We start from the raw sequence: 13,382 nt of genomic DNA, 5'->3' as shown, positions 1-13,382 counted from the left end.
ATTGCACATGTCCATTCCGATTTAGGTGTGCGAGTGCCCCGAGCACAACTGTCGAAGATTTTTCCCCTAGTGGTATCCATAGCCTCGGTGCCGGCGCCCCCTGCTGTTGCGCGCTGATAGCGCCATTATAAGCACAATTACTTCGGCAAGGAGGGTTTCGGAGAGCCGAGCCCTCACAGCAGAGCCACTATATACAGTTTTCTTAAAGATAAGGTACAGCTGCAGCCGCACTCAAAATTCCTCACAAAGGTTGTGTCCCAATTCCACTACAACCAGGCTATCTTTCTACTGGTCTTCTACCCTAAGTCTCACGTGAATAGGGAAGAGCAACGACTGCACCCCCTGGACGTCAGACATGCTCCGGCATTTTATATTGAAAGAACCAAACCGTTTCATAGGTCGGCCCAGCTCTTCATTGCTATGGCTGACAGAATAAAAGGGCTTCTGGTCTCCTCCCAGAGGATCTCATCTTGGATCACATCCTGTATATGAACATGCTACGACCTCGCAGGCGTTCCCCCTCAGTCGAACTTAACAGCTCAGTCCACAAGGTCCCAAGATTCTTTGGCAGCCTTCTTAGTGCAGGTTCCAATCCAGAACTTATGCAGAGCGGCGACATGGTCCTCGGTGCATACCTTTACAATACCCAGTGCTATCATGCAGCAGCCTCTCTGGGGGCAAAAGCCTCCCCTGACGGGAATGCCCAAAGCCGGGGAAGGGGTGCCCCCAGCTGCAGCAGGTTCGGGCTGGGTTCAAGCCGCCCCTCCCCTGGCAGGTCCCCGGGTGGGTTCCCTGAGCACCTGCATGGCACTAAATAGGCTGCTGCATGGCTGCGTAGCTTACAGGGAACTTAGCTCTTTACCCTCAATATTAGATTATCTCTTAGAACATAAAAGGTCTGGCCTATCCATGAGTTTAATAAGAGTACACCTCTCTGCTATCACAGCTTTTCACCACAAAGTGGATCAACGTTCTGTGTTTGCTCACCTGCTCACCAAATGTTTCCTCAAAGGCCTCACCAACGTCTACCTTTTTTTTTTTTTTTTTTTTTTTTTTTTTTACCTCCGCCTAGTCCTTCGGGCCGTCACTGGTTCCCCATTTGAACCCATAGCTACATGCTCACTACTACACCCAGGGCCGGCTCTGGCTTTTTTGCCGCCCTAGGCAGAAAAGCCTCCGGCCGCCCCGCCGCCGCGGGGGTGGCGCGCCCAGCGGCCAGAGCGCAGGGCGGCGAGCCCCAGCAGGGGCTCGCCGCTCTCCCCCCGGCGGCCGGGGCGAGGGCAGGGGGGCGGCCAGAGCGCCGGGGGGAGGGCGGCGAGCCCGGCTGTGGCCCCGCTCTCCCCGGCGGCCGGAGCACCGCGCCGCCCCCCTCCAGGTGCCGCCCCAAGCACCAGCTTGGGTGCCTGGTGCCTGGAGCCGGCCCTGACTACACCTTTCCATGAAGGTAGCATTTCTAGTGGCCGTTACATCTACCAGACGTGTAGGAGAGTTGGGTGGTCTCATGGCAGACCCCCCCCCCCATACACTTTTTTTTAAAGATAAAGTATCCCTGAGACCACACCCCAAGTTTTTACCTAAAGTCATCTCAGCCTTCCACCTTAATCAATCCATTCACCTACCGACGTTTTACCGCAAACCCCACGAGGATAGAAGGCAGTCCACACTTCATACTCTCGACGTAGGGAGGGCATTGGCCTTTTATATAGCCAGAACAGGATCATTTCATAAATCAGCCAGACTGTTCGTCTCCATCACTGAACGCTCCAAAGGGAGTGCCATATCCAAACAGAGGCTCTCCAAGTGGATCTCTGATTGCATAATTCTATGCTATCACTAGATGGATCACTATCCCTAAATGGATCACTTGATGATTTGCTGTTCCTTCCCTCTGGAGCACCTGGCATTAGCCACTATTGGAAGACAGGATACTGGGCTAGATGGACCTTTGGTCTGACCCAGTATGTCCGTTCTTATATACCATCACTGTGACCGACAACCTCCTTTGGGGATTCGCACGCATTCCACCAGAGCCCTATTGACCTCCATTGCTTTCCTTAACAACGTGCCCATCACGGACATCTGTAGGGCTGCAACCTGGGCCTCAGTCCATACCTTTACGCAGCACTACGCATTAAGACAACTGGCAATGTCCGATGCCTCTTTTGGACTCACTGTACTGTCTGCTCTCATAACTTCAACTCCGAAGACCCTCCTTCCACCGGAGGGCACTGTTCTGAAGTCACCTAAAGTGGAGCACCCACAGGGACAGCACTCGAAGGAGAGAAAGTTACTCACCTTGTGCCGTAACGGAGGTTCTTCGAGATGTGTCCCCCTGTGACTGCTCCACTACCCTCCCTCTTACCCTCTACTTTGGGATTTATTACTTAGTCTCTGCAGTAGAGAAGGAATAAAGCCAGCACCAGTTAACCGCTTCAAGCAGTGCGAGATGGGGGGCGCACATGTGCAACCCAACCGGGCACTGCTACCAAAAATCTCTGATTACGTGCACAGGAGCGCACGAACACCTAGTCGAGCACCCACAGGGACACACATCTCGAAGAACCTACGTTACTGCACAAGGTGAGTAACTTTCTCTTCCACAGCATTGGTTTACACTTGAATCACATTTTCTATTTGATATAGGCTCTTAAACCACACTCATCACTGTATTGTCTCAGTGCATTAAGTGACGTGACTAATATCTGTCGTGTCAGGTTGTTCTTTGTAAAGCTAGCTTCACAACCTTAAGGGCTTTAACCTTTTTTCAAATGAAGCTTTAAATTGATTGGTAATGGTATTTGTGAACATCACCTAGTTATAAAGTGGTAGAGCATCAATTAAAAACTAAATTTAAATCTAATTGTAAACTGGAAATGAAGATGTACATATATATAATCACCATTTCATATGAAGCCTTTTATACTGGATCTTAAAATTCTGTGAAGAACTAAACTATATTTTCGCTCACTGAAGATGACGGAGGAGAGGGAGAAAGAAACAGATCTATGACAAAGCAGAAAATGTCTTCATAGATTCTAAGGCCAGTAGGGACCATTATGATCCTCTAGTCTGAACTTCTGTATAACACAGGCCCTCTGAGACTTGGAATCAGATAGAGAATTGATGTAGGGAAGCTATTCCAGACCACAGGATTCCAGCATAGAATGCTTTTGCACCAGCTATGGCAAGATGGTGTGTTTTGGGGTGAGGGGAGTGTGTGGGATGAGCAGAGGTATCAGGAAGAGGAGCAGAAACATGCAAGGTATGTAATAGAAGCTGGAACTTTTAAAAACAAGGAGGGAGGGTTGAATTGGACCTGAAATGAATGGTCAGTTGATGAGTGTACCATACTTTTTAGCCTGTTCCCATAGTCTCACAGTCATAAACACACCCAGCCATTTTCGTTTTATTACATGTATCTTTTATTCCACAGTTCTTTTTTAAACAGAACATGACGCAGGCATATTGCAGTAGGAGCTTTCCACACTGCTTCTCTCCTTTGTACAGCTCACCTTCTGAGCTCCCCCTCCTGCTTCCTGTTCCTCCCAATTATATTCTCCCAGTTACTGCCAGTTGCATCAATAGTCTAGTAATTACCACCCAGGTACTCATAATCCACCAACAGAAAATAGCTAATTGTTCCCAGTTGTGCCAGCAACCTTTTCTGAGCTGCAGCAATTGAACTTGCTGCAGCAAGTGACCAGGGTGCTACCGCTAGCATTCGGTCAGAGGAGGGTTAAGGATAGGTGAGGTGGTTTTGCTTTTAGCATGGCTGATTAAACTGCCTTGCTTCCCTTTAGGTGATTGAAGTATTGATTCGGTCTGAGGAAGGACTCTCCAGAGACATGGTGAAGCACCTCAACAACATTGAAGAACAGATTTTGGAGAGTCTAGCCTGGACCAGCGACTCTGCCCTATGGAAAGCTCTACAAGCCTCAGAAAACAAGGTCCCAACCTGTGAAGAAGTATGTTGAAGGGAAAATAAATTACCAGAAAATGCAAGTGTATTCGTTTTCCAGGACTGATATTTTGCATAGGATATTAATCAAATGCAACAATTTATCTAGTAGTGAAATAATTATAAAAACTAAGACACGGTGTTCTCTGACACCCTTTTTAATAATGGTAGATGGTATGAAGAGGCGAAGATTATTTATTCTTAAACTGGCATCTCTTATATCCCAGGTAATATACCCAAGTAATTTTGAAGCCGGTAATGGAGGAAGTGGACTAGGGCACCTCCCTATGATGCCAGTATCGCCTATTGTGCATCCCCGGGTGAAAGAGGTTCGCACAGATCTTGGTGGAAGTTTACGACGGGGTAAGTTGAGAGCTTCTGATGTGTTTGTAGTATATAGTATTTCAAACCATTCATAGTAATACATAGAGAAATCCTGGGTGCGTTTGCTTAGAATCTTAGTCATTTGTCTTTTCAAACTTTTTGTCTGGAAATCTTCTCCCTAACTCTATGGCTTTGTCTCCATAACACTCAATTGCTTGTGCTCCCATCCAATGTGTTTATGTCCACATTGCCTACCTTGAATCAGAGTAATATTTGCCTTTGTGCCTTTTCTAGGGTTGTCTATACTGATTCAGATGGTGTAGCTGTAATCCTTGACAGCTGGTAACTCTACTTCTCCTGCTGTTCTAATCTATTCAGTGGTTCGCTATGCAGTTTGGTTCTGTCCTGTATTTTCTATCTTTATGCCTCCATTCTCAGATTTGATAGGTCAATTTCTTTTTAAAAAAATACTATCCTCTATCTCATTAGTTCTTAAATGGACACTTATTTTTAACCAAAACAAAAAACAAAAAAACCCACAACCAACAACTTGGGATTGCTGTTTTTTCACAAAAAGGCAAACAGTTCTGTGCGCTGGGCTGTATGACTTGTCGTTACCATTCAAAGAAATTTACAGAAAGTAAAGAAGCATACTGAAGGGGAGAAGAGCAGAGCTTGAAAAAATGCGCCTGCCTCTGCTGACAAGGAATTGTCCGCTGGGAGTGGGTGAAAGCTAGTAGCGGAGTGAAACTTCCAAGTTTTTAGCCAGTTTCACTTTGCTGTTTACCCAGAAACTCTTCTGCTTTGTGGGATGGAGAGGGACACACACCAATTAGTATCTTGAGCAGCAGGAGATTATCTTGTGCTTCCAAAGGGTTCCATGGATCAGAAGAGTGAAACTGATATTGTACTGATCAGTTTTGCTGCTGCCCAATAGCATGAGTGGAAGCAGTTAAAGTGAGCAGAGTTTGTGAGAAGAAATAGAGATAAGGGAATGAGCAAAGGGAGGGAGGATTCAAGCTGAGTAGTAGCGAGGGGATTAAAGAGGAAGAGACAGAGGGCTGGTCTACACTTACCGGGTAGTTCGACGGCTGGCAATCAAAGTTCCGGGTTCGATTTATCGCGTCTGGTCTGGACGCGATAAATCGAACCAGGAAGTGCTCGCCGTCGACTGCAGTACTCCAGCTCAACGAGAGGAGTACCGCGGAGTCGACGGGGAGCCTGCCTGCCGCGTGTGGACCGCGTCTGAACCGCGGTAAGTTCGAAGTAAGGTATGTCGAATTCAGCTACGTTATTCATGTAGCTGAATTTGCGTACCTTACTTCGACTTGGGGGGTAAGTGTAGACCAAGCCAGAGAAACAAGATGTCCAAGCAGCTAGAGCTCAGGAAAGATGCGACTGGAGGAGGAAGAGGTCTCCATTGCTTTCCAGCGGCTAAGAATCCAAACATATTGTCAATCAAATGAAATGGTTTGGGAATAGTGGAGAATAAGGGGAAGCAATTGAAGGGCTAGAGGACTTTGATCTGTGTATTATGGTGCTACTGTTCTGTCAGTGGAAGGTTTCTTGTGATTCTGACTTCTGTTTTGTAGCTTGGGGACTAGTAGTTCTCTCATTTTGGAAATTGTATTTCTATTAAACTGCTGCATATTGTAGTGATGTTTTTTCCTTTCTTTCATATTAGACATGCAGCCGTTGTCTCCGATCTCTGTTCATGAGCGCTACAGTTCTCCTACAGCTGGAAGTGCTAAGAGAAGGCTCTTTGGCGATGACAGCCCAAAAGACATGCAGGTAGAAAAGGTTCTCTCTGAAGGAACGAAGTTGAAAATTGCCCCAGCTTCAAGCGTTGCTGCTGAAAATATCTCTCTCTCACCGGGACAGACAATTTTGACCATGGCAACAGCTACTGTAACAGGGACAATGGGACAGAAAGTTACAATCCCACTGCATGGTAAGATATCCATTCATTTTACTTCATTGCATTTTATAATGATGCTGAATGTTTTACTATGTCCTTTTCCTGGGGTTTGGTTGTACTATCAAACACAATGTAGATTCAGTTTGGAGGGCTTTGCATTTTGAACAAGTAACATCTAAAGAAAATTGTTTTGAAAAGAAAAATTAAGAGAAAATATGCTTTGCCATCCCTAGTGCTTATTATTGCATGGACTAGAGTCTAGACAAAGACTTGTTGCTTACAGATTATCCTGGTAATGTATCCACTGCAGGCTGGGGCAGGGTTTGTGAAGTTGTTGCTTTGCAAATTTTGCTTCATCACAGATGAAGCCTTATGAAGATGTATGACACAAGTAATTCTTGGGATTTAATATGCTTAGGTCTTCAGGTACAGCTGTATCCTTATCTGTTTTCCTATCTGTTTACTCAGTATATCATTTTACTTAAGGATAAGGGGATATAGATTTTAGAAACAAATTGATACATGAAAGATTCACAGTACTTGACTCTGACAGATTGAAGTTGGCTGTATGGCAACTCCCCAAATCCTGCTCTGGCCCATGAGGAATGCACTAGATGATTTAATGGAGCTCTCTCAAGTTTCTGATATTTCTAATATAAAAAGAAGCATATTAAAGATTAATATTCTGTAAGGTCTATTGCCATGGCGACCTTTAGAGGAGCAAAATAAAATTAGATATGCCATTCACAGAAACTAAGATAATAGTCAAATGCTCTCTAAATTAAATTCATTCAGAAACCATTATATGGTTGTGATGCCAAGAAAAGCAAATTCTTTGACTGAGAGCCATGCTGCCAGACATGGGAAACCATGTTCTTGAAAGTTATCGTGCAGTGCACAACAATCCGTGGAATACAACTGAGACACTTAGCTTTGACTTCTTTTCTGAAGACTCCTAGACAGAAGTGACTTGGCAGTTATAATGTCTATCTCACTAATACAGGAGTACGTTCCACTGCATTTTCTGTACTACTTTATTACCTGTGCTTATACTTGCAGCACCCTACAACTGCACTGCATAGTATCATGCCCTGAGTGTTCAATTTTAGCAGTCTCCCAGCTGATCTTAATAGATATTAATTGCTATACAGGTGTATAGGGTGAGAGGTATTCTCTCGATACCTTGGCTCCACATCATTTAGGCTTTGAATATGATTACCAACATCTTGAATTACAGCCAAAAGAAAACAGGAAGCCAGTGTAGAGACTTGATCTCAGGTCCAGTGTTTGGGGCATCCTGCAGCAGTTGGGAGGAAGGCAGAAGGGTTCTGCAGTAGCTGGAGGAATTAGTCCTAGGACACATTTGTCCCGATTGGTGGTAACAAAGTGGATGACTGTGTGAGATCCAGATCGAAGAAGAATGGTCCGTGATCAATGACAAACTCACCCGCACTATGGGTCACCAATGTAGTTTGAGTCAAAGAGCAGCGATAAATCCAGTGAGACCCTGAGGTCAGATATTACACACTTGTTAGCTGATGCAGACACACCGTTGGCTTAATCCCCCATCTCCTTCCCCTTACCAGGAAACAAAACTGCAGGTTTTCCCAGCTTGAATCTTCATCCAGCTCTCTGTATTGTATGCTGGCAGAGTAAAGAGACTATAGATGCCATATTGTTTGAGATGGTGGCAAAGAGCTGAGTATTGTTATACTGATGACCCAGTAGTCCAAACTCTTGATCTTTCCAAGTGGCTTAATAGGATTGTCTGACAGAAGGGATTACAAATGGTATGGTATGGAACCCTGCATTTGCGGGGCCAAGGGAAGAAGAGTTTGCCCAGCACTACCCTTTTTGGATGCTTCTGAGAAGAAGTAAACCCACTGAAAGATTCCTCAGTCCACTCCTGCAATATCTTGCAGGCAAGTCAGTCAGACCTTACAGTCACAATGTTATCCAGAGCTGCTGGTAAATCTATTAAAATCAGCTTGTGAACTTTACCTTTTACATCATTAGAAGAAGCTCATCCATATCAATAGTGATGTTTCCATAAACAAGCCTGAAGCCAGAAGTTAGGCATCAAAATCTGTATAATCAGTACTGGAGATGGCTCATCGCTATCTTTTCAATTACCTTCTCTTAAAAGGGGAGATTCAAGGCAAGACAGAAACTATGTGTTAACAATCAAATATGGTTTCTTGAGCAAGGTCCTAAGCACTGTTTATTTAAATGTCATTGGTATGTTGCTGTCCCTAAGGAGGCATTAGGAATCTTTGACAATAATGGGCCTGTTGTCTTTTCCATTGCTTTCATCAGCCATGAAGGACATAGGGCCATTTCCATACATGATGTGATGTGCTTGGGGTTACAACCAAAACCTCAGCAAGAGAAAACCATCTGAGAGCCACCCAGTACAGTTGGCATATTTTATCTCCCACTCTTGTACTGTTCCTGTTGAAGTGATCAGCTCTGCCTGAATTCCAGTTTATATTATCTGATGTGTACGTTGACTACTATTCATGTGAGAAACACTTGATTTTACATTGCTGAGACAATCTGGGTTAATCAGACTACCCACAATTCAGAATGCTTCCTCTGGTTTGGATTTTGCAGAAGTTAAGGCTGAGAAGACAACTTTCATCACCTCAGTCATAGTAACAGCATGAAAATGCCATAATTCTTGACACAAGCAATTGGATTTGGGGGTGAATCTTCTATTAGTCCTCCAGGCTTCTCCCTTGCTGCTTCATGTTTCTCTAGCTCTGTATACCGTGGTAACGTGCGAGGACAATGCGTGGGGAATAGGCATCTAGGTGCCATTGTCTGTCAGATGGTCATGGACAGTAATGCAGCCAAGTTGCACTAGACTGTCAAGGTGGTCCAGTGTCTGAGCTGGAAATCTGTGTTTTGGAAATACAAAGGGCCCATAAAGGGCGAACCATAGAAACTTCTCCACCTGACAGAAGCATGGAAAAGCTCTCCGAGAAGGAAATGATAGGACTGACAAAGATGTATTTTAAACAAACCCTGCTTTCAGTCCCATTCATAAAATGATAAAACCAGAGGTGTGAGTTGACCTGAGCTGGACTATAATCCTGTATACAAGATGCATCATTACCATACATGCTGAAGATACTGACGGTAAGTCTTGGCAATTGCAGTCAGGCCTGGCAAACGGTTAGCCTTGAGTAGGAATTTTAGTGAGTAAATGGGGTGACCTGTGCACAATCAGATGCCCAAATGCACTTTATTTTGGGATTCGCAAGTGTGACCACCTAGTCTGAATTAATTGCTTTTGCAGTTCACTTTTAGAGTTCCATAGGGCTAGAAACAAATGCCTTATAGGAATTCAAGCTTTTGGCATAAAGCCATTCTTTTTAACTTTAGTAGTTTGTGGGATACCTGCTTCTAAAACCACTTAGGAATTAAATGGAGGAGAGACCAGATGTGTTGATAAGGATGTGATTTTAGGGGCCTATAACTTAGATCTTGTCTATACTACAGTGACAGAGCTACAGCTCTGCAGTGAAGCTGCTGTAGTGCCATAGCATAGACATTTGCTAAGGCCACAGAAGGGATTTCTCTGTTGCTGTAGTTAATCCACCCCCTTGAAAGATGTTAGCTAGGTTGATGGAAGAATTCTTCCGTTTATCTAGTGGTGTCTATACCAGGGTTTAGGCTGGCTTAACTGCATGTTTCGGGTGTGAATTTTTCATGCCTGGGAGCCATGTAGCTATGTCCACCTAATATTTAGGGGTAGACCTGGCCCTTCTTCCAGGGCTAGAAACACTCTGGCAGAAAGTGGGGAAATTTCTCTAAGCATTGGTCTTGCAACTGTGATCAAAAAGGAAAAAAAAAATGTGATTCTTGGATAAATGCAAAGTTTAGGGGGGTGGTATGAAAGGCAGTATGGCCAGTGGATAAGGCACAGGACTGGAAATCAGGAAACGAGTTTAATTCTTGACTCTGGCACTGACTCACTGTGACATTGGATGAGTAACCCTGTCTTTTTCTTTATCTGTAAAATTGTGGGGGGGGGGGAGTGATGATTACCCTGCTTTATACAGTTCTCTTCGATTGATGACTGAAAAGCACATATAAGTGCCAGGGTTATTGTTCGAGTAGATACAGATGTGTATTGCAGTTAGGTGCGTGTATACCCAGCACGCCAGAGCTGGAGACTGTTGCATAGCAGTACCTATAGAGGGGTGACACATAGCTGTGGCCCCTTCCCTGGCTATATGAGGCAGCGCTACCCTGACCCCCATTAGTTCCTTCTCACCTCTGTGGCTGAAGTCAGAGCTGTGTGATTGTTGTCTTATCATTAGTGTTAGTAGGTAGTAGATAGTGTCAACCGAGATTTAAACATTGCCCTTCTTGTGGAGAGGCATTCCCAACAGTGACGCCCACACACACTGCTTGCTTTGTGTTGGCAAGGCCCACCTTAAAGAACCTTATTTGATCTGTAGATCGTTCAAGAAGCGGACTCGGGTGGCACAGGACCTTTGTCTCAAGCAGCTTCTGCTTGAACAGGCCACGCGACCTGATCTGGTACCAAGGCCCTCCTCGGGCCGAAGATCACCCTTAGGCTTGGAGAGTGCTGCTGCTTCTCGTTCCAGGGCAGGCGCCTCTCTGAAGATGCGTAGTAGCCGTTCTGTCGGTGCCAAGGAAGGGGTCTTCTAAGACCGATCGGGACCATTCCAGGTCACAGGGCAACTCCTCTGCCTCCCCCAGGATAAGCACGGACTGTCCCGACATCGATTCCACCGTGCGTGATGGCATTGGTACCTCTAACCCTTCCCCAGTACTGAGTAGGAAGTGCAGAAACCATGTACTGTCGACTCTGGTTCTGGTCTCCAAGTGTCCATTGAGTCCGATACCAACGAGGGAAATGCCGATACTTTGTCCATGTCATCGACATATCAGGCAGCCACAGATCTCCTCTACCTTTCAGTCCCAACCCTTATCATTGATCTAGGACTTTCCCAGAGATGCACCACCTATAACCCCTCCGATGGAGTGAGTCGCTGAGCTCTTGTATCCATCGGCATTGTATTCAGATGCACCTCTTCCTTTGGTGGGGATGGAACTGGTATTGGGGTTGGTACAAGGGACCTTGGCATGAGGACCCTCTATGGCCCATCTGCTTTCAACGCTGCAGATGTTCCAATGGAGACTTTTATCACCCTCATTGTTGATGCACTTGGGCACTCCAGTACCACTGTTTGCACCGGGACTGACGCTGCCTGTGGCACCAGCATGTTTGGCATCAATGATATCGCCTTCATCAGGGGCACTGATTCCTGCCTTGTTCTGGGCAACAGATGACTCGGACCACCTGTTGGCTCCCTGAGGTATTGCTCTGCCCATATTCCTGAGATATCAGGGCTCTTCTGAATCCGATTCTGGATAGTCATCTTCCTGCTCCACATCACCTGACGAGTTCTGAGGCCTACCTGTGGACCAGTATGGCTTCCAGAGCTGGCATGTGCCCCATGGTAGGGATGGTGGTCCCTGGTGCGCTTCCTACTGGTCACCAACGCGCCTACCCTTTTCAGTGGCCTCTTTGGATTCAGTCGGATGCTCCTCATCCCGTTGAAAGCTGAATCACCCGACAGGTTGACGGTGGTGACTGCAGATCAGCCGCAAGCCCAGGCATCAGTGGTTTTCCTCCCTGTGGAGCCGCTGCAGTCCTCCCTCCCGGGTATGTCTTCCCGGGAGCAAGAGCCAGTTGTGTCTTAGCCAAGACCCATGTCCTCATCGCCAGATGATGCCATGCTGCCTGGTTCATCTTCCTCTTCTATACTGGAGGTCTTTAAGATGTATCAGGACCTTTTATACCACATAGCTGCATCCCTGGGCGCCCAGGCAGAGTTTCTCCAAGAGAACATATACAAACTGGTGGACATTTTACAGCCTGCCATCCCTGGAAGAGTGGCCCTCCTGATCAATGATATGCACCTCGTGCCGGTGACAGCAAATCAAGCTTTGATGTCCAAGTATGATTTCCTCAATTAGTCAGCCATGTCTAAATTGAAGAACCAGTTGCCCAAGGCCTTGCATGAGGAGTTTCAGGCATTTGTTGCAGAATGCTGCTCGATGGCACACAACACATACCAATAATTAATAGGGGGACCCCTTGAACGGGTTGGGGCCCTAAGCAATAGCTTAAACTGCTTATTCTTAGCACCAGCTCTGGTTCTTGGGCAAGACTGATGACACTTTGCACTCCTTTAAGGATTCTGGGGCTACCTTGAGGTCCTTGGGAGTGTGCACGCCAGCCGCACAAAGATGCCACTATGGGGCATAGCAGCAGTAACAATATCGCCCGCAGCATTTCTTCACACAGCCTTTCCCCCGAAACAGCAGGATTACCATAGAAAGAGGGATAGGTCCCACAAGGGGAATCAGTCAATCTCTGGCTTTGGACAGTCCACACGCCCTCCCTCAGTGCTGGCTAAACACCCATTTTGACTCCTTAGTCCAGAGCACTGATTCAGTCAATACTCCACCATCTCTGTCTCTTTAGGGACAGGCTGGCCCGCTTTTGCAATGCTTGGGACTCAGTTGTCTCCAACAGCTGGGTCCTAGACCCTGTCAGATGGGGCTACGCACCTCACCCCCAAATCCATCTTCAGGGACCCCTCTCACAAGACACTGCTCATCAAGCAGGTCAGCTTTCTGTTGACATTGGGAGTGGTGGAGGAAATTCCACAAGAGCACCAGGGCCACAGCTTTTACTCCCAGTACTTCCTGATACCGAAATCCAAGGATGGATGAGACCCATTCTCAACTTTCACAGCCTCAACAAATTAATCAGATACATGAGATTTCGCATGGTCACTCTTGGCTAACCTCCTCGCATGGTCTCAGAATGGCTGATTTGCTGCTCTGGAACTTACATTCATGTGACGATTCTACTGAGCCAGAGGAAATTTCTGCCTTGTGTGGTAGGAGAATGCTACTTTCATTATACTGTTGTCCCATTTGGCCTCTCTTCTGCCTCCTGAGTCTTCACCAAATGCATGGTGGTGTCAGGCATGTATCAGGAGGAAGGAAATCCACATCCTCCCGTACCTCGTCGACGCCACATTACATTTGCTTGACAGTCTGAGACTCACTTTAAACACCACAAAGATAACACTGCTCTACAGCCAAAATGCTTCTGAAATAAATGTAGTC

General features: G+C 46.1%; 1 protein-coding gene across 2 annotated transcripts in view; it reads left to right on the top strand.

Moving 5' to 3' along the window:
* Positions 1 to 13,382, top strand: part of RBL1 (RB transcriptional corepressor like 1) — a 77,832-nt gene that overhangs the window by 40,570 nt on the left and 23,880 nt on the right. For both annotated transcript variants that reach the window (XM_024200845.2, XM_024200846.2), the window contains exons 13-15: positions 3,801 to 3,965; positions 4,186 to 4,321; positions 5,967 to 6,233. In XM_024200845.2, coding sequence (XP_024056613.1) covers positions 3,801 to 3,965; positions 4,186 to 4,321; positions 5,967 to 6,233 — 568 coding nt within the window. The remainder of the gene's footprint in view (positions 1 to 3,800; positions 3,966 to 4,185; positions 4,322 to 5,966; positions 6,234 to 13,382) is intronic.

Source organism: Terrapene carolina, unplaced genomic scaffold (assembly GCF_002925995.2).
Source record: "Terrapene carolina triunguis isolate 2854851 unplaced genomic scaffold, T_m_triunguis-2.0 Scaffold233, whole genome shotgun sequence".
Classification (NCBI taxonomy): domain Eukaryota; kingdom Metazoa; phylum Chordata; order Testudines; family Emydidae; genus Terrapene; species Terrapene triunguis.
This window is presented reverse-complemented; position numbering and strand designations above follow the sequence as displayed.